At 40.1% G+C, this 20,080-nt stretch overlaps 1 protein-coding gene across 3 annotated transcripts; it reads left to right on the forward strand.

Annotated features, from left to right (window-relative positions):
• The first annotated feature begins 859 nt into the window (after window positions 1–859).
• DUT (deoxyuridine triphosphatase) lies at window positions 860–17,508 on the forward strand. 3 transcript variants are annotated; one of them, XM_076347807.1, is made up of 7 exons: window positions 860–875; window positions 1,434–1,593; window positions 3,153–3,244; window positions 4,366–4,410; window positions 10,271–10,345; window positions 11,290–11,360; window positions 11,811–17,508. In XM_076347807.1, the coding sequence occupies exons 1-7, from the start codon at window positions 869–871 to the stop codon at window positions 11,865–11,867; spliced, it is 507 nt and encodes a 168-aa protein (XP_076203922.1). In that variant the 5' UTR covers window positions 860–868; the 3' UTR covers window positions 11,868–17,508. The 3 variants fall into 3 exon arrangements, with proteins under 3 accessions (XP_076203922.1, XP_076203923.1, XP_076203921.1); XM_076347806.1 differs by lacking the exon at window positions 860–875 and adding an exon at window positions 994–1,053; XM_076347808.1 differs by lacking the exons at window positions 860–875; window positions 10,271–10,345 and adding an exon at window positions 990–1,053.
• Window positions 17,509–20,080: the final 2,572 nt, after the last annotated feature.

Raw genomic sequence — 20,080 nt, forward strand, 5'->3', positions numbered from 1 at the left:
AGTAACATAGCAAGAAGACAATCACATACGCTTTGATCTTTAAAAAAAAAAAAAGTCACAAAGAACGGTTGTTTGACAAAATTTAGACTAGCAAACAGAGCTCCAACAGCCTGCAGCTATGGCACAGAGAAAAATACATCCATCAGAGCGGCCAAGCACGGTTTTGCAACCACGAATCCAATGGGCACTCTTGTCAGCCCACGGCACAGAGAACTATGGGGGAATTTAGGGAAGTCTTCCGTAGACGGGACGGCAAAAGAGGGCAGCGAATGTCAAAATCGAGGGTGGCGAAATCACAGGAGCATCCTGCTCCGAGACAGGAGAACAAGAGCGGTGGAGCACCGACGGGTTTTCCTAGCTACAGCCCCGACAAGGAGGGGAAGCAGTCGTTTCCCTTTCACAAGGCAAACGCTCCTGCCATTGCCTGACCATTTCTGAAGGAGGACGCGGGCTACTTGCAGAAGGACGCAAGGCAGGACCGCCGGTACGCCACGCGTTAACGGCCGGTGCCAGCACCGCCGCTCGGAAAGCGGCGGTTCAAAGGTTGTCACTACGTTCAGGAGTATCTGCAGCTAGGCTTGTGGTTGTTCGCACAGCGCTTCTTTGATCCACCCCCTCCTCTGAGGCAGCTGCAACGGCCCAGGCCCCCGCCGCCAGGCGGCCCCGCGCTCCCGCCCCCGGCCCCTGCTCCCCGCGCCGGGCCCTGGCTCCGCCCGCCGCCGGCCGTGCAGCCGCAATCGCGTCCCCCCGGCAACGCCGCGCGCCCCGCGGGGGTCCGGCCGCCGCTCCGCGGCACCGTCACCGCCGCGTCCCGCGGAGGCCCGCGGCGCCGGGCCGCTGGCGGAGGGGCTGCGCCGCGCCGCGCCGCATGGCAGGTAGACGCGGGTGGGGGGAGAAGGGGGCGCCGCCGCCCTCCGCCTGCGCCCCACGAGCCTGTTACCGCCGGACCGCGGCAGGGAGCGCCGGGCGGCCCGATGGCGGCACGCTCCCTAAGCGGCGACGGCGTTATGCTGGCCCGGTGCCTCAGGCGGCTCCTGCACCCCCACGGGCGCAGTAAGGGGGCGGCGGGGGGATTGGAGGGAGCATACGCTGCCCAGCCGCACCGCGGCCCGGCTCTGCCGCGGGCCCGGTACCACAGGGGCCGGCCAGCCGCGACCAGGAGGGGCTACGGGATGCCGCGGCCGGCGGCTGCCGCCCGGCGCCACGGGGCGGGACCGGCGCCGCGAGGGGCCCCTCAGCGAGGGCGCGGGGAGTTGGGCGCTCGGGAGGAGCCGGGCGAGGCCATTCTCACCGGCGAGGGTGCACCGCGCAGAGAGAGGCGGGGGATGGAGCCGTTTCCCCCTCTGTTTCCGCCTTCAGTGGGCCGTGCCGGTTTTCGCGGGCTTTTCCGTCTCCCCTCACAGCGGGTCTCTCGCTTTCCCGTCCCCGCTCAGCGATGCCCTCCGAGGCCGTTCTGCAGCCATCCCCCAGCAAGAGGCAGAAGGGCTCGGTGCCCAGGGAGCCCACCGCACGGCTGCGCTTCACTAAGCTGTCCGAAAACGCCTCCGCCCCCTCCAGGGGCTCTGCTCGGGCTGCGGGCTACGATCTATACAGGTGAGGGGACCCCACGCCACGCCCCGGGCCGTCCCGGCCCGTTTCGTCTCGGGGAGAGGCGCTGCCGCCCCGCTCGGTGAGCCCCTTGGCTCGGGGCTCCGACGGCCTCAGCCCCCGGAGGCCCGGGCCTTCGTGAGGCAGGTCCTCTTGCTGAGCGGAGCCCCCCGGAGAGGCTCGCCGGCCCTGCAGAAGAGGAGGCCAGAGCTGGCCTGTTCGTTAGCTCCCGTGCTCCTCCATCCCTCTCCCTTCGTTTCCAGAGATCTGTGGTCCAGTCACGCTGCAGCACCAATTTCATCAGGTAGCGATGCAGCCGTTGGCCAAAAGTCAGGCTTGACACATCAGCCTGAGCTGCTGTTGGCGCCAGCATTGACTGGGTGCCTTCCTATTGAAACAAAAAAATGGTAGTGCATGTGGGCTCTCCCTACCAGCGCTTAGGCTTTTCTGCTTTCCTCTTGGCTCTTGGGTCCTGCCTGCCAAAGGGAGTTCTGGCAGTTTGATAATGCTCCTAGCTGGAAACCATGTGTTGCTGCTGTACAGGCTTAGGTTTTGGTTTGCTTGAACTGATAATAACCATTGTTCAAAGGTTTTCACTATGTTCAGGAATATCTGCAGCTAGGCTTGTGGTTGTTCGCATAGTGCTTCTTTGATCAAGTACAATCACTAGTTATATCTGAACTGCACTCTGACCTCCTCTAGCTTCCCTTTTTTAGTATGACTTAGAATAATCAGCCTGTCTTTTTCTTCCTTCGCCTATCTGACTTCCTTCCTGAAGCTTTGCTTCACCCGGCTTGACACTTTTCGTTTGTGTTCCTTTTGTCTTACCAGGTTTGTTTTTGTTCTTTTTCCAGTGGTGCACTGTACACCCGGAAAAAGTCCGTTTCATAAAAAGCCTTTCAATGCTTCCCAGTGTTTAAAAATCAGTTCTTCGTCAAGGCCAATATATGCTTGCCTTAAACAAGCAGAACAGTCTCACTGTGGTATTGTCATCACTGCCTTTCATTAAGCCTCCAGTTGGGTAGCTTCAGAAAAGTTCTTAAAATCTCTCTCGTTTGCAGTTTCCAACAGAATCATGTGAATCGTGAACTTCTGACCTGCTCAGAAAAACAACATTGTTGCCTAAAATCTAACTTAATAGATTATTGTTTTTGATTACAACTAGTTCATCTGCTGTAGAAAGCTTAATTAGAAGAGTGTATTACCCTTAAAGTTTCTGCTTTTGCACAAAAATTGCACAACCCCATTCACCTAATGGTTAATTTAAAGTTAAACTTGTATTTTTTTTGTCTATCTTACCAGTTAAAAAACATTTAAAACTAGCAGTCTTAAGACTATGCTGTTCAAATGACACTACTGAAATCTTAAGCTAGCGCCATCACAATGGGAATATCTTGTGGTTTAGGATCTGCATTAGATTTTGCAAATCTGTAAGTAATTCTTGAATAAATTCTATGGTATAAATTCCCATCAAGAATAATTCTGGATAATTTTGTACCTTAAGTTACAGAGAAGAAAAATTTCAAAGTGTTCTGTATAAACTAGTGTTTCTTTCTTTAATGTAGTGCCTATGACTGTGTGATACCACCCATGGAAAAGGCTGTAGTGAAAACAGACATTCAAATTGCACTTCCTTCTGGATGCTATGGTCGAGTAGGTAAGTAAACAGGCTGTAAAAAGGCTGCAGAGTCATTGTAGAACAGGTGTGACGCCATCTTCACATTTAGATTCTGCCGAAAGCTTTCAGAATTAGTGTACACAAAAAAGAGGTGTCACGTGGCTGTATGATTTATTAAGCCTCGTAATAGACATTTCTTGTCAAATACATTTGAGGTTTGGTGTATGTCAAATGGCAAAAAGATGATCAGCAAAATTCATAATCTGCATACAACTTTATAGGCTATGCAATAGTTTGTTATTTCTCTGCAGTTTCAGAATTCAAATCACAAAGACCAATAGGTAATGGACATACCGAAAATACACCCCTGGATGTTTAAAAATTAACCCTGAAGTAAGAGTACTAGCGTAGCAGAATTTGACTACTTTTTGTGACAGAATACTTGAGAGAACCTATACAAGATATTTTGTTATGTTTTGCTCATTAGTTTTCTGAATTATGTATAAATTCTTAAAGCAGAAAAAGCAATAGCCACTCCAGTGGAAGAGCGTGATCAGTTTGCCGTGTCCTTTCATCTAAAAGGAGAATGCTTGTGCATTTCTCTTATCCCAGACAAAATTTTGAAGAGAGTAACATTTTAGCTTCTCATCAAAGTAGGCTAAGGTAAGCAAAAAACCCAAAAAACCCCAAAAAACCTAAACCTGCACATCATTTAATTTATCTGTGTATAATATTTCTTAGTAAATTGCTTCCCAAATATTGTTTTCCACTGTAACTTGAATGGATTGACCTAATAGTCTTTTGGGATTATTCCAAACCAGTGGTAGCTGCCAAAAATAAACCAAGATTAGATAGTCATCGTCTGCTCCAGCCGCCTTCCTTGGAGAAACCTACTCTGCAATTGGTGGTCTAAACAAAGATATGCTTATATCACTTAAAGATTGCAATTTTTTTGTAGCCTGTAGCAGCTGTTATTTTGTTTAACATATACATTAACAGTTACAGTAGTTCCTGTAAAATCGTGTTTATTTTAGAAAGACTGTGGAAACAGTTCTTGCTGCCACAACTCTGTGCAAACACACTATCTAACCTATAAATATCATGTAAGAGCTTTAGAGGAAATAAATTATTATACTTACAAAAAAATTCTTGTTTTCTAGCACCGCGTTCTGGTTTAGCTGCAAAGCACTTCATAGATGTTGGTGGTAAGATTTTTGTTCTTTTTACTAAGACTTTGTAAATCTTGATTGCAGAATTGCCTTAATTTCACATTGTAATATGTGTAAATAGATAATGCTAGCTTCATTGGTAGTCTGGCAAAAGGAGATAACGGGGTAATACCTCAGAGAGCCAGTGTGTCATAATTATTTTAAAACCTGCTAAATTATAAAAATATTACTGATTTTTTAAAATAACAACTGTGTCATACTTTTGTAGGCAGTACCTGGCATAGAAGTTATTTTTTGGTTTAGGCTTTAAAGATGACTTTTTACATTCTGCTTTCTCCGTTTTGACTAAGCATCTATGCGTGATTCTTTTCAGCCTAGTGTAAGATCTGAATGAATTCAATCAATAACATACAGATATTCTTTTATGCAGAGAATATATAGTAATGATATTCAAAAGGAATGATAGAAAGCACTGGAATACACCATTACTGTGGGTAGAATTGATTATTCAGAACAAAAGCTTTACTCTTACTGATGAAAATGTAACAAATTATGTAAAGCAAATGAAATTTAAACTCGTAACTTTGTACATTAATTGACTTAAAAATTGAAAGTCTTTTGAAATAGAAATAAAACTAAAATCCCACTTTCTACAAGTCTTTACTGGATTTTTTTGTTCAGTACTAGCAACAGATTTGTTTTGAACGGGGTGGGGTTTTTTTAAATATTTTGAGCTTTTCCTTAATCTTGATTAGAAATTCACAGATATCTCTTAAAAAACAATTATTATAGGCATATCTGTAATCAGAAGCCTTCATGAAAGCCTCACTGTCCTTTTACCATATCCCTGTAACTGCAACATGAAGTAAATGATGTTGAAAGTTCAATTCCAGCCTTGCAGCAGGGCTGATCAGAGCACAGGCAGATTCTCTAAGTATTGTATTACAAAATGGCGTCTACATTGCACAGAAGTTCTCACCGCTAAGATTGTTGTGGAGTTATTCTGAGCACAGCTGTAACCACAGCAATTTAACTAGCACTAAATGTGTATTACGTTGTTCTAGTTGTATAAGAATACAGTTCTAAGTTAAATAAAATGTTGTCTGCCTCCTAAAACCCTAAGCAATTGGTTTTTCTGGCAGTAAATTGTAGTAAAAGAACGAAACCCTACATTTCTGATGTAATGACATAAAGAAGATGCATCTAATGGGTATCTTGAAAAGTGCTGGATGGCCGAGAGAGCACATTTTTTGCAAGCACGTGATAATTTGAGTCATAATGGAAGTTGACAAGAAAAGCGTGCTGAAAAGTTGAGGCCTTTTCCTCTTCACTAGGTTTTTGGGGTTTTTTTGGTTTTGTTGGCTTCCTGTTTGTTCCCTCCCCCCCAGTGTTAAACAGGAGAGAGTACTTAGAGCAGTGGTACTCAGCCTTTACTTGCTGAATTAGAAATTCAGCTTGGCTCTAGAGGTGAGGAAGGGTGACTCTAGGCATCCTTCTCTTTCTGATGCCAAGCCAGCCAAAAAGCAAAGCAATTTCCAGTATAATTCAGAGCTGCTGCAGAACTACTTTATTCTGTCTGCTTTATGGCATATCAAAGTCTGGCTGTGCTTGTGATACAGTTCTGGTATCAGAAGTTAAAGGGGAACATCTGTGCCAGCTTTGTTTCATTTAGGCTTTGTCTTAAATAAGAATTGATTCTTGCATGTCTGTTACACTAAGGTTTTTTAAGGGTTGCTGGGTAACATGCAAAAGAGCACTAAGATGGGAATCAAAGATTCTCTACACCCCTATGACTCTGTGTAGTTCACATTGTCTGCTATAGTGTGGTTCTTTAAAGCAACGCTTCTAAAACAATTTTTTTGTTTATATGAAAAAATAACATATCCTCTGTAACAGTCTTTTCAATCTGAAAGTTAAACTAGGAAATACCGGAAGGCAACCAGAAGTGATTAGCATGACCTATGTTCAGATTTTGAAAAAAATGACAGTTGACAAACCATGAGTAAAAACTACTGACAGTTAGTAGAGGACTTCTTATCAAAAAAAAAAAAACCCAACCAAAACAATTGTTACATAATTTTAACTTGTCCTGCAGAAGTACTTTTGTCACAATGAGGGCATTATCCATTTAAGTAAAAACACATTGCCAGAAGTCCTAAGGGTCAGGGAGAAAAATTGGGATCATGTAACAATATGTTCAAAATTCACATCTGCTAGGTGTGGATGCTTTCCCAACAAGCGACGTGCCAAACTTCTGACAGAGTAAGACAGAATGTCAGACTGCCAATTCCAATGCATGATTTTTCCAAAAATTACTTAGATGATTTCCACCCAATACACATAATTTAGAAGAGTGCCTTAGTCCTCAGGAACGTATATAATTATTGCAACTTGCTGTTCCAGAATAACAGAATGCCAAGGATGTTAACGTGTTTTGCCAGTACGCCCAGTTACATAGAGTGAGTTTGTGACCCTATACAGAAGGAAAACTGATCAGGTCTTCCTGGATCATATTTTCCTGTATCTTCCAAGGATCATATATTCTTTGATACAAATAGCGTAGTTTGAACTCAAGATCTACACGGTGGTTAAACTCAGTAAGACTATGTCAGTGGAGGTATAATATATTTAAAGAGAAAATGATGGGTAGGAAATTCATTTCACAAAATCTTTACCCAGCTGTGCCTTTAATGGAATTTGAAATTATCATGGCTTTGACAGTGTTTCAGTCACTCAGCACAGCATTAGACTAATCGTTTTGGCTACAAAACATTTTTAAATGTTATTTTCTCAGTACATAACTTCAACTCTAATTGCAAGTTCTGTTTGTATGAGGTATGCTTTTAAGGAAGAAGCCTGCTCTTCCTCTCTGCATCCTCTGGAAAGCTTTCATCCTCAGAAGTGTGCAGGAAGTGCAATTCTTGCCTGCTAGAAAATACATCCAATACAATCTGTAGAACCATTACAAGGTGTTTATAGCTAAGCTTAGAAAATTAGAGTGTTTTAGTGAGAGGGTTTTTTTCCCCCTCTAGTCAATAATACGAGTGATTAAAGTTTTCAGTGTTGCTGGCTTCAGTTCAGCCACAGAAGTATTCATCAGTCTTTTCCATCTTTAGTTATCAGACAGTTTTCAAATCCTAGGGAGCCAGTCTCTAGCAGTAGTCAAAATAGGTGGTCAAAAGAATTTGTTATCTGTTCATAGAAGTATCTGTTTAGATGACAGCCTTTTCAACAAATACTTGTAAAAAAAATTTTGGTGTCTATACATAAAGCTGAGATTGTGCTAATGCCATTGTTTAAAGGTCAGGGAAGCCATCTGACTAGATTCATTGTAAATCAGTATAGATCCATTATAACACTCCTTTTCAGAAAGAAAAAAAAAAAGGTTTGGGGTTTAAAAAGGGGTAGAAGTACTAATGTGCCATTAAGCTCCAGTTACTCCAGTACAAAGTTTTAGATACTCTTTTTGTTTTCCTCCCAGAAAATAGCAGCAACATCTGGTAGATCAAAAGGTTAAGCGCTAACCAATACATTGAGTACAATTTTTGTCATGTAGAAATAAACTTGCTTTCTGTCAGAGATATGAAAGCCAAAAAGTTAATTTAGAATGACTTTAAGTAGCCCCAGTAGTTCTGTTCTATAAATTTTCTTCAGATAATTCCAGCAAAGATGTGACATGCAAGAGTTTCTTGCATGTATAAATCTAACCATACTACTTAAATGGGTACGTTGTATACATATAAAAGCATAATCTCCATTTAAATAGAATTAGTAATCTGTAGTAATCAGTTTTGAGTATTGTGTTATATAATACAGTATTCTGCTCTGATAAGAGAAATAAAACTAGCCCTCGTTATGTTAAGTTAGCAAATGCCATTATCAAAATCCAATGCATGGCAATAGCTATCCCAGCATATGGTCTAGGAAAAACGTTGTCTTAGCTGTACAGAAACACTTGAGAATGGCTTGTCAAATTAAGAATTTATCCGAAGAGCTAATGATCTTTTGTATGCATTTATGTGCATATGTACATAGTTTTCTGTGCCAAATATGAATTCTGGCTTTCAGCTCTCCAGCTGATTGACTCATGTGAACAAATACACCAAATTAGTGGGCAACTGACTGCAGAACTTGAGTGATGCTTAAAATTATTTGTGCTGCCATTACAAGTTTGTTGAATCTCTCTTTGTAATGCATCTATGTAGCATGGACTCGGTGTCCACTATTGTATAAATCAAAGCAAATTATTTGAGTAGCACTCTTTAGGTAACGCTTTGTGTCACCCCTGGTTTAGCAATTATGTAAGGGCTCCAGATTATCTGGTATTTTAAAAAGGAGGAAAGAATAGTACTTTGCTAGAAGTAAGAAGGCAAAATTTTCATGTTATTGTTTTATAGTTCAGCTTTTTTTGCTTATATATTTGACACGTGTGCATAGGATTTGATTTTTAATATTTAAGTATTGAATTGAATATTGAGCTGTGGTAGAAATTGTGCAAGAAAGCTCTGTGGTCACCAATATAAGCGATGTACTGTGATTCTCAATTTAGCTGATGCATAGTTGACTTTCTGAAAGCTGCTCTAACTTAAACCAAATAAACAGTATAGGACCTGTGCATGTAGCTTCGGTACATCAAGCTCTCTGAATCAACAGAACTGAATGCTACATTGAAGAATTTTTTTAATAATTTTTTTGATTCTGGAAAACGTTCATGCAGAGCAACCCCTATGTTTTGTTCACTGTTACTTTTGACGGTGCTCTGTAATTAGGGTGCCTTTAAGCGATTGCATGCATTAAATACCAGTGAGTCAACTTGAGAACTGCATGTTTTTCTGAGTTTTCAGAACTCAGGGGATACTCCCAGTGTTACTAGCACCTTAATTAGGAAGCTGTTCAGAAATGTGATTGGATTAACCCATAACATTACAAGGGAAAGAGAGCTGTACAAATATGTTTTTCACTCTAGACCTAGTGCAGAGATCATACAGTAACTGTGGACCATATGTACTGCAGTACTTTCACACAGCTAAAGAAACTAAGAAAAAACCCTCAGTTTTCTATTCTTAAGTGTGTCTGTTGTGGTTCGACATTAAAACTTCAAGGTATAGTCATACTACAATTTCCTCTGGTGTTTATAATCTCCAAAGGTAGTACTTTGTATGTATGAGTCTGGGAATGGCTTGGAATGACATGTAATTTTAGTATTAGAATTATTTCTGCAAGTAGACTTCAAAATACATGCTTTGGTCCACAAGGAAGCCCAAACTCCAGTTTTTCTACTGGAAGTATGCTTCCTGTATCAGAGAGAAAAACCCCGAAGAAGCAGAATGATTATTTTAACGTGTATTGGTAGATAATCTCCTTAACTATGTCGTTAATACAGTTATATAAACTATAAAAGCAAGCTTGTTTTACGGTATTTACACTTGAACATAGCTGAATGACAATCAATTCCTTAAAGCTTTAGTTCTGTTAGCCTGCCTGAGATAGGAGATTTGGATCTGTGCAAATCCATAGCTCTCAAATAAAATGTTAGAGTTAAGAACAGATTTCTGCTTGACACTCAAAGAGCTGAAGTTAGCAGAACAAATGGAGCCTGAATTTGGTACAGCTGTCTTGATTTCAGATAGGGTATTACAGCTAAAATTAGTAGTACAGTGGTAAAACACTTCTTGATACGTGATGGTGTTTTTCAGTTCTTTTTGCAAGATTTGAGTAGCATTTTTAGATATTTCAGTATTTTCATATATATTGTTTAATTGTGCATGAGTAATATAAAGGATGTCAATATGAGATACTGCAATCATCTACTAATCTAAACCTTGCCTAATCTACTTATCTAATATACTGACAACACTGATTAACTGATATCCCTCTTAATTCTTTCTTATGACAGCTGGTGTTATTGATGAGGATTACAGGGGAAATGTTGGTGTGGTACTCTTCAACTTTGGCAAGGAGACTTTTGAAGGCAAGTGTTAAGCTTGGCAGAGCCTCCTTTCAGCCATCTGACTGGAAATGAGAAACTATTTTTTCTTTAGAAGTCCATGAAGAGTTAGAATTAGCTGAGAACATTTTTCTTCTTACAATTAACAAAAACATGGAAACTTAACAATGTCCTCTCAAGGAAACACAAAAAGATTCCACTCCTAGCAAATTAGGCAGCATGCAAAAAAACCCAAACAACCGCAAAACACCCCAAAACGAAAACAAATAAAAAACCCCTGCTTAGCTAAGCTTTAGATTCATGAGCTGTATTGAAGCGCAACTTTGTATTACGTTTCTTGCTCTGCAAAAAAAAAAGATTTAGCTGAGCAGTATTTGAGATAAAAGCTTTTCCAGGATCCTGGGAAACATGAGTAATAAAGATAGATTTTCCCTTAATCATGCTGTCTCTCTGCAAACAGTTTTAAGCCTCAGGGTCCAGTTCCAATATTGCCAGTGTTTTTGCAGCCTTTCCTGCAACTTCACAGCACAAGCTTCTTAGGGAAGTTCTGTGAACCAGATTGGGTACTAATCAGAAATTTTGTTTTCCTTTTATCAGTTCGGGTTTTTTCCCCCCAGAGAAATCAGTTTCTGGGTCTAGTTTAAAAAAGGAGCCACACTATGCATACAGCTGCCTCTCCATCTCTGCAGTATTTATGCATAATGACACTTAAGATGCCACAGTATGGCAGCAGGAGTGAGGGGAGATGCCTTGAGCTGGTACTGCTGCTGAAACTTCACCTTGAAAGGACTAAGCACAAGTTTATCTTAGCCTGTATTTTTCTGGGACTATTAACATCTGCTTAACTAAGTTTCAAATAAGTGTTTAGACTTTAGTACATTTTGATACTCTTGAAAGGGGATTGTCTAAACTTTGTATTGATTGTTCACTTTTTTGAAGTAACTAATAATATTTTAACTTCATTGCAGTTAAAAAAGGGGATAGGATTGCCCAGCTCATCTGTGAACGCATTTACTATCCTGAGCTAGAAGAAGTTCAAGTAAGTTGCCAAAAGAAAATATTTCTGCTATTTTCAATAATCAGTAGTTTAAGATAGTTGTATATAAGCTGAAATTTATGGTATAGATAAATACTTTGCTTTGAAACAACTTTCAGTGTTAAAACTGCATAGTAGCATTGCTACCTGAATAAAAATCTTGATGCTTTGCATGCATTTACAGGGATTTTTTTTTTTTTTTGGTAGTTTTCAGAGTTAACAGGTACTTGAGAAACACTTCAGTATATACTGAAAACAGTTGTCTCACGATGTGGGATTTGTTTAAACTTGTACAAAAGGTATTCTAAAATGTCTCAAACTGTTTGGTTTAGTTTCTCAATTATAGCTATTGTTACGAGTAAATGTACCTTCCTCTATGACAGACAATACCTGTTGTGTAGAAACAAAAGGCAAGTTAAGACACTAAACCAACTTATAATTGATGTCTTTCAGGCTCTAGATGATACAGAACGTGGCGAAGGTGGCTTTGGTTCTACGGGAAAGAACTGAAAATGATTTGAATATGCTTTCTATATTTTTTATTTGTTATGCTATTTCTAAATTTTCATTTGCATTAGAAGTGGGATTTTGGAGTACATAAAATTCAAGTTTTATTCAGAATTCTCTGTATCTGTCCTCCTGTCTATTTTTACAGGCAGTGGATTCATCTGCATTACGGGGAAACGTGCATGACTGACTTGATTGATTAGTTGATGGATTATTTTTTCTTTTTGTAGATGTTCAGTCCTCAGTAATAAGAACTCATTGTTTATGTGCTGATTATACTCTAATAAATTAAAAAAATAACTTAATGATTTTATTTTATTTTACTCACCTAAACTAAAATGGCTAATTGTTCCCTTGCCAGTTTGTGTTAATCTTCTGAAAGCTATCTTCCATGTAGCTCAGTATTTCAGGCTGAGGGCCTATTTCATACAGAATTGGTGATAATACAGGTATCGATATGACTTCACACTCTGACCCCTAAGTCAGAATAGGGCAAAGATATTTAACATTGCATCTTCTACAACCTGTCAAACTACGTGTGTTTCTGTTCAAAGCTAAAGTTCTGTCTTTGATCCTTAGCTGATCCTCAAACAGCCAATTTTTCAGCTCTCTATTAAAAGAGCAGGCAATACAGTGTTTGAGCTAAATAACACAACTCATCTGGAAATAACTTCTATATAGTAAATAAATGCTACAAAACATGCTATTGAAATATTTGTTGACAAATTCATTAATAAGTTACTGTATGGAAGAAAGATTCTGAATGATTGAAGCAGTGCATGAATTGTTTTTTTTCAGCTCTATTTTGACCAGTTAACATACTTTTGGAATCTGTCCCGAACCTGATTGTTTCTTTAAGTGTGGGAACCTCTTAAATTACTCAAAAGCTTTCAGCTGAAAGAACGTGCACACAAGAGAAGGGACAAAAAGGAAAGAATCTTGAGTATTTTGCCACTTTACAGAAAAGAATTAGAAAAGGCTGTGAGGCTCTCAAACATAATTTTTTTTTCCTGCAGCTGTCTGTATTCTCTTTTTAGATTTTCTTAGCTGAAAGGTCACAGGTATGAAACACTGTGCTTTAAGTAGCGTTTCAACAGTGGAAAGGTAGGCCCTTTTGTAGACTAAGATGTTCACAGCATTCTTCTCCTTGGTAGTCTCGGATAACAACAACCCTGTTGGTATTAGTGTCACGTCCTTGTCTAGGACTAACCATTTCCAGTGAAGTAGGCCCAAAATACTGTGCGTTTTATACGTTTTACACATTTTACCCCCCCTTCCCCAAAGAGCTGGAAAATAAAGTGTAATATGACAGCATTCAGACCTCTTCAACCATAGGATAGTCATTACATTGACATGGCAGTGCTGAAACAGTAAGTACATTCATCTTTGACTAGGGTAGAAGTCTCTCCCTCCATGTGCATTAGATGCTTATCAGTCCTTTCTGCCTTCCCCCCCCCCCCCCATCACAACACTGTGCTTATATCTGTATACCCAGACCTTCATAAGCAGGCTTATCATCCAAAAGCCTATTGTAAGCAAGAAGCACATCATACCAATGAAGTTTTAAATGAATTGGAAAAGCTGATCTTGACACTTAAGTTTCTTCCATTCTGTAACCTGCCAAAAAGGAACTTCAGTTACCAAAGGCTATTTAAAGGTCTTTTAAAATAACTGTGATCCTTTTGTGTAAAGCTCTTTCCTCTTGCTGGACTGTAAGTTGAGAGCAAGTTTTGCTGCTCCTCTTTTCTTCTCTTCCTGCCCCCAAAGGAAAAAACCAGCAGGGGATACACTGATGCAAGTGCTTTTTAAAAGATACTACAAGATGATCTTGCTTGGAACAGCAACCTACAAGGAAAAAGTTTAAGTTCTGTTGGCATGTACAATTTGTTGTACCTGTTGGAAATTGATCTAATTTCCATTTTTGAAAGTAATACTAATAGTCCAGATTCTGAGATAAGGAGGAATAGCATTAGCTTCTGAGATAGTGCTTTTTCTAGCAATCTCAGACGCACGAAGAAACATAAATTTACAGATCCATGCCTGCTGTAAGTTGTCAACATACAGTTAGATATCTAAGTGTCATTACCAAAAAGGGCTCACTTATTTTGAAAATTGGTATAGTTGAGTTCCTTTTCATCGTTTCTCAATACTTAAGTAGAGAAGCATGTAATGAGTTTAAGATTACTGCAAGGCTCTTCCCAGTAGGACCTTGGAAAAGTCTGTCCATCTGAAACAACGGAAATGTTTTCAAGCTTTCAAGCTCACCTCTACACTGAGCTCCTCCCTGTGCATCAAACCATTGTGCTAGGGTAACAAATCCTGGTAATTCCTTTTATAGTGTTGGGGTTTTGCTTCAATACGAGTAGCAAATCTATAGAAGACAAATACTTCTAACCAGGCAGCAAGCGTTACATACCCATGTATTGAAAGCTCTTGAGTTGATGCTTGCTACTGCAGACCAGGGCCTGTATTGAAACCTGTAGGAACTTTTTGTTTTGGTAGTGAGTAGAGAGTTCTTACAACAGTATTTGCTACTTTCTGGTTCAAACCACGCTGCCTGCATCTCCCTTTTAAAAAAAAAAAAAAAAACTCCCACAATTTCATTAATACGAAAAGCAATACCCTCAAAATTCTTTTAATGTTCCCTTTTTCCATTAATATCACCTATGCTACGAAAGTATTTTATCTTGGTATCTGGTAAATATACACAGAAGGCACAGAACAGTATCTGTTGCAGAAGCTAGTTTTTAACTTCCCCTGGCTCTTACTTGTACAATTCACCCTCTCCCTATAAGCAAGGGGAAGAAGACAGACTGGCACTTCTTCAGCAAGGTTTAAATTTCCCTCTTTATAAAGGTACACTTTAAGTTTTAATTAGCACATTTGATCCTGTTTTAAACAAAAATCGGAATGTTTAAAAATTTCTATATTAGCAAAAGGAAGAAAGGACTGGGAAACACGTTGATCTTGTTCATTACTTTGAGATCTATCCTGCCTAAATTAACTCGTTGTAAATTATTTTTGTAATTCAATGAAAAACTGGCTAAGTGTGTCATTGACCGAACAACATGCTTGAGCAAGTAACCTCATGAGAAGCTAGACACTAACATGCATAGGTCTTACTTCTATCTAGAGAGATTCATGTCTCCAGAACCTGTCGCTGAGGTGTGATCCCCAAGGCTCACTATAGCTATGAAACTGAGGAGATGTAAAGCTCCAAAGCAAGTCCAAAGTATAATGCTATTTGCAAAAAAAAAAGAAAATTACATTAAATAAAAATTATGTTGAGCTGCTCTCCATTGTCACTGAACAGGTCCAGACAAAGCTATTTAAGTTTAGACTGTCAACTACTGTTGTGGAAGGGACATGTCATCTCCAAGAAGAGTTACCTAAAGCTTGGGGAATGATCTTGTGGAACGTCCTTCGTGTAAATGGAATGTGGAGCTTTTGTAATGGAAAATAATTTGTTGGGAATTCTCATCTGTAGCAGAAGATGGCTTTTTCCTGCAGGGAAAGGAAAAGGACATTACTAACTAACAATCTGCCTCCTTTCTTTTAGAAATGGATTTGACCCGTTACAAATAGAGGTAAGAGAAAATCTGGCCTTCAACCCCAGGTGAATTTGGAGGAGAATGCTAACTTTTGAATTCAGATGCTTGGCTCCAGATTCACCCCCATGGTGTGGATTCTATTTTGAGATCTGAAAGGGTTCTAATTTGGACTGAAATACATATGACAACTTGTATTTCCTTACCAAGGCAGACGCTGATAAGCTGCTGAGTGTCTTGAAGGAACAGGTGATCACTAGACAATTCCTACCATTTGAACTCTCCACTTACAGACAAAAATCTTAGAAGAAAAATTATGGTAATAGTACCATTGATCTTTAGTCCTTTTCTTGGTTCCCCAAAGTATTAACCTGGTCTTTAGCGGTTGTGAATTTAAGCACTGCTTCCTCAGTTCAGCTACAGTTATATTACTCTGTGGCATGTTAAGAATTTTTTATTTCACGTTTTTTAGTAGATCAGCCACTAGATGGCACTTAAAGTTTGCTTTCTTTTCCACTTTTTTTCCAGAGGTATTTTTTCAAAGATCTGTTCATCTATAATTAGGAGTTGATGACTCCCATTGGGACTATGTTGGCGGAAAGCAAGATGCAGCAATGTTTGAGTGAAAGCAGGCAAAAGTATAACCATTAAAGGGGGAACAATGACTATAATTTAAATAAGATTTGGGTGGTTGCAGTGTTTGCATAATCCCTCCTGGCATGCAAGAGCAGTAGAGAAGCCTGTGGCTTTGCTCTCCTGCTGTGTTTCAACAAAAATGGAAAATTGTAATGAACAGCAACATTTTTCCTATCTTTCATATTCACTCTCTTCTTACTCCCCCTCCCTCCATTCCTTTAAGTGGAATGCAGTCTACTTAAGGATTGCATTGTAATGAAAGCAGCATATAGCTTGGTAAACTCTGCACTGGATTCTTCAAATCAGATGCCTCTTGCTGCAAGTTCAGGACATAAATTAAAATTTACTTAATACATGTTAACCCAGTAGAGGCAGGTGACATATAGTAACCTGAATTATATTAATTTTTATTAAGGTTCCCTAGTTTCTGTAGTAGCGCAGTCCGGTGCTCTTGTATTTGTCTTCCCTCCCTCCCCCCCTTCTAATTTTTTTTTTTATATAACTATCATTGTATTTTGGCTTAAAGATGGTTAAATAAGTTTCGGTATTAAGTAAACTTCTATGACCCTGCCTATTTCCTGTCCTGTCAAACCTTTCCTTGTAAGAATAACAGTGTCCTTTTATTTGGTGGAGTGTAGCATGATGTTTTTGGCAGGCCCAACATTTTTGACTTGCATAAATTTGTGACCTCAAGTGCAAGAAAAGTGAATGCTTGCTTCAGTGCCTCATGGTTTCTGCCTAAAAAGAAAAGTGTCCACATCGCTAACCATTACAATTTCTGAAGGAAAATTATCAGCACACTTATTCCACCTGATTGCACATGACTGCACTTCCAAGGAAAAGAATCAGAAATAAAAATAAGTATTTTGCACCTAGTTATGTAAGGTACCAAAAGTCTGAAAATATAGGGCAGACTGTACTGCCTTACTGGTTTCTAGAATTGGCACGCATGGCAATTCCCTCACTAAAAGCTATTTGGCAATCTCTACCTCAGTGAGGATGCGATTCTGCAAAGTGTAAATTTGGGTCTGCTGCTGGGCAAAGAATGTCATTGCATGGTTGAAGGTTGCAGGATCAGGTCTGAAGTGAATTAATGTAATTATTTTCCTAAACTTTCCCTCCATTAACTGTGTGGTTATTTAGCTCTTTACTGCTGAAGGATGCTTTTCCCCTACTCTGTTAGGACACAGCAAGAAAACTTTTTACCCTGCCAAGCCTGAAAACCCGACAGATTAATTTTATAATTTGAGAGCCCTCATCCAGAAAGTAACTACTGTATTTTAATACGTAAAATATGCTTAAATAAACATATGTGAGCTGTATAGGCACACTTACTTGTTTCCCCTTAGATTTTGATTGTTTTTTCATTATGTCACAAAAATGTAATATTAATCATTGGCTTTTTAGGAAACATTTGTATAGTAAATTTTGTAACAGAAATAAAAGCTTTGTATCAATTAGTATTGCTTGTAGCCTTAACATTTAAAGCCGATAGCCTTGAACTGAAGAAAGTTATCTTTTGACTACTATTGATTACAGCAAAGGAATTTGTTTGTTTTTGTTTTGTAAAAGGAAAAAGAAAAAACAAGCAGTCATGAATGTAATATCTTTGTCCAGATTCTTTTAACATGAGTATTTTGTGGTTTATGGATTCGTAGTCCAAAAGGTTGTCTCCAAGTGTCCAAGACAAAATAACTGTGTCCTAGTTGGAAGAAGACTTCCCCTTTCCTTTGCAGCTAAGCCGATTGTGCCATGTCTAGCAAGCGTGGCAGTGGGTAGTATCCAGTGCTGCCTTGCTAACGCTCCTCAGTCCTGACCACAACCTTCCTGCTTGCACTAGTTTGCACTCTGGTCACTGCCCAATTACAGGTACCCTTCCTTAGCGTGCAGGACAGCATCAAGGAACCCCACCTGACAGGTTTTCACAGCAGCAAACACAAAACACCAGTCTCATTTTCCTACACCTCCATGTTAGAAGTTACTGCTGGCAGTGAGCCAAACTGTCAGCATTACAGGTGATTCAAGCCATGTAAATTCCGCAAGAATAATTTTTTTTGTCTGTCCTATCCTATGACAACGTATCATAGCAATGCATAGGCTGGCAGCAGTCAGAGAAAAGGAGGTCTTTTGTTAGGGGAGAAGGTATGACATTTCAGTCCTGTTCTTACCTTTCTTCTCAACTTGCATTAAGGCATTAGCAATGTGAGAAAACTGAAAAAGGAGTTGTGACAATGCCAGGAAATCATGGGTCCGGCAACAGAGAACTCATGGCCCTCCCTAGACATGAGAAGGAGACAGCTGAGTCAGAACAGACTGAGAGCTCCCACTTCATCATCTTGGTGAGGTTTTTTTGGTTTTGGGGTGGGGTTGTTTGTTGGTTTTTTAGTTTGGTGGGTTTTTTTCTTTATATTAATCATATCAATTAAACTAATAAAAGTTCTCCAGAAAGAACTAGAAACCCTCACTGCCTGGCAGACTGCTACCAAATGAAAAGCCAAACTGCTGCTCCAGGGAGGCAGCAAGGTACTGGTATTACTGTCAGAACATCATTCCTCACCCAAGTGCAGCGCTGTACATCTTGTTATCAGTTTCTAGCTGAGAGAGGCTTTAAGAGCAGCTTTAAAGAGGGCTTCATATTTCTGGAAGCATGACATATGTTGTGTCCCATCCCAGGTCACCTGCACAGAGCCCCCAGGCTGCTGTTCATAACTTTTCCAAATGCCAGCTGAGTAAGACTGACTGATAGTCAAACCAGGCAAGCTTTCACCATTGTATCTTGAGCAGGCTGGAAGTCTGCTGTGTGGGAGAAGTAGCCTCTGTTTGCATTTACTTTTTATTTGGATGACCTTCGAGATGCTTAGCATTTACGGGACAGCCTAGACTGAGCAGAAAAACACAGCTCAGGCACTTCTGAGTAGTTTGGTTCCTATAACAGGATATTCTGGATTTTTCAGTCCTGTCTGTTCCTGGGCACCTGCTTGCTAACAGGACCTGCCTATTTATTTTTACATTATTATTTTCTGCTAATAAAGTTGATTTTAAAACTATGAGAACCTATATTAATAAAAAATTGGACTCCACCTCTGTCCCCCTACTCCTGAAGTTTGCTGTTCAAACGTTCAGAACCTGTGTTGAACGCATGGCTATGTATATATTAAAGCATGCAAATGATTACTGATGCCAGGATTGCATACAAGCTAAATGAAAAATTATTACTCATTTGCAATTATTCCAAGAAATATTGAGTAGCTGCCAAAACAATAGAACAGCTGGATGAGGAGAGGGATAGGGTCTGTTTAAGCTGGCACTCAGGCTAAAGAAATTCATGCAAAGCCACAGCCATGGCTGTCTGGACGAGTCAACTTTATCCCAGTGTTGGGCTGGTGTGCAACAACATGCACTGATAAAGCAGCGTGCTAGCAACATCTGCCCAGCAAATGGGTTATTCCTCCAGCTTCCATTATATTTGAGCTGTTGGAGAACACTGAGTGCCTCTAGAGCCACAGATCAGCAAAAACAATGCAACATTGAAACCAGGGCTGTCTGGCTGTGGTAGGATTGTTAATGATGACAACATGGGTTGGTACTAACCCAGGTTAGGAATGATACTGGGGTTTATTACAAATACTGTGACTGTGCAAATAGAGTAGGTGTGGAGAAAGCTAAGGCTTAACTTACATCTTAGGATCCCTTAGGGTCTCCCTGGATAGCACCTTTTCACCTCATGTCCGTTGCTCATTGATCTCTACCTCCTGGTTTGCCAAACTTTCATTTTCCAGGTGTGCCATGAGCTAGCAGGCAATGGTAGCAGCGTTTAAAGAGATAGTTGAAAGATTCATGTGAAACTTGCTCACTTCTAATGAACAGTACAGAAATAATTTAAGCTCTGTTTAACTGGTGCAAAGGCAAAGTGCTTACAAATTGGGCATTAGAATCAAAATTAGACCTAAGAGCAAAACTCCTGGTTCAGTACTCTAACACATAATGCCAACAGCCCAGGGGAAAACCCTTTCTGTTACAACTCCATCATAC

Source organism: Aptenodytes patagonicus, chromosome 10 (assembly GCF_965638725.1).
Source record: "Aptenodytes patagonicus chromosome 10, bAptPat1.pri.cur, whole genome shotgun sequence".
In the NCBI taxonomy this organism is placed as follows: domain Eukaryota; kingdom Metazoa; phylum Chordata; class Aves; order Sphenisciformes; family Spheniscidae; genus Aptenodytes; species Aptenodytes patagonicus.

Coding starts and splice junctions, on each gene's coding strand:
- DUT (XM_076347806.1), top strand. CDS start 1,008: ATGCTGGCCCGGTGCCTCAGGCGGCTCCTGCACCCCCACGGGCGCA. Junction 1,054..1,433: donor CCTGCACCCCCACGGGCGCA/GTAAGGGGGCGG, acceptor GTCCCCGCTCAG/CGATGCCCTCCGAGGCCGTT. Junction 1,594..3,152: donor GCGGGCTACGATCTATACAG/GTGAGGGGACCC, acceptor TCTTTAATGTAG/TGCCTATGACTGTGTGATAC.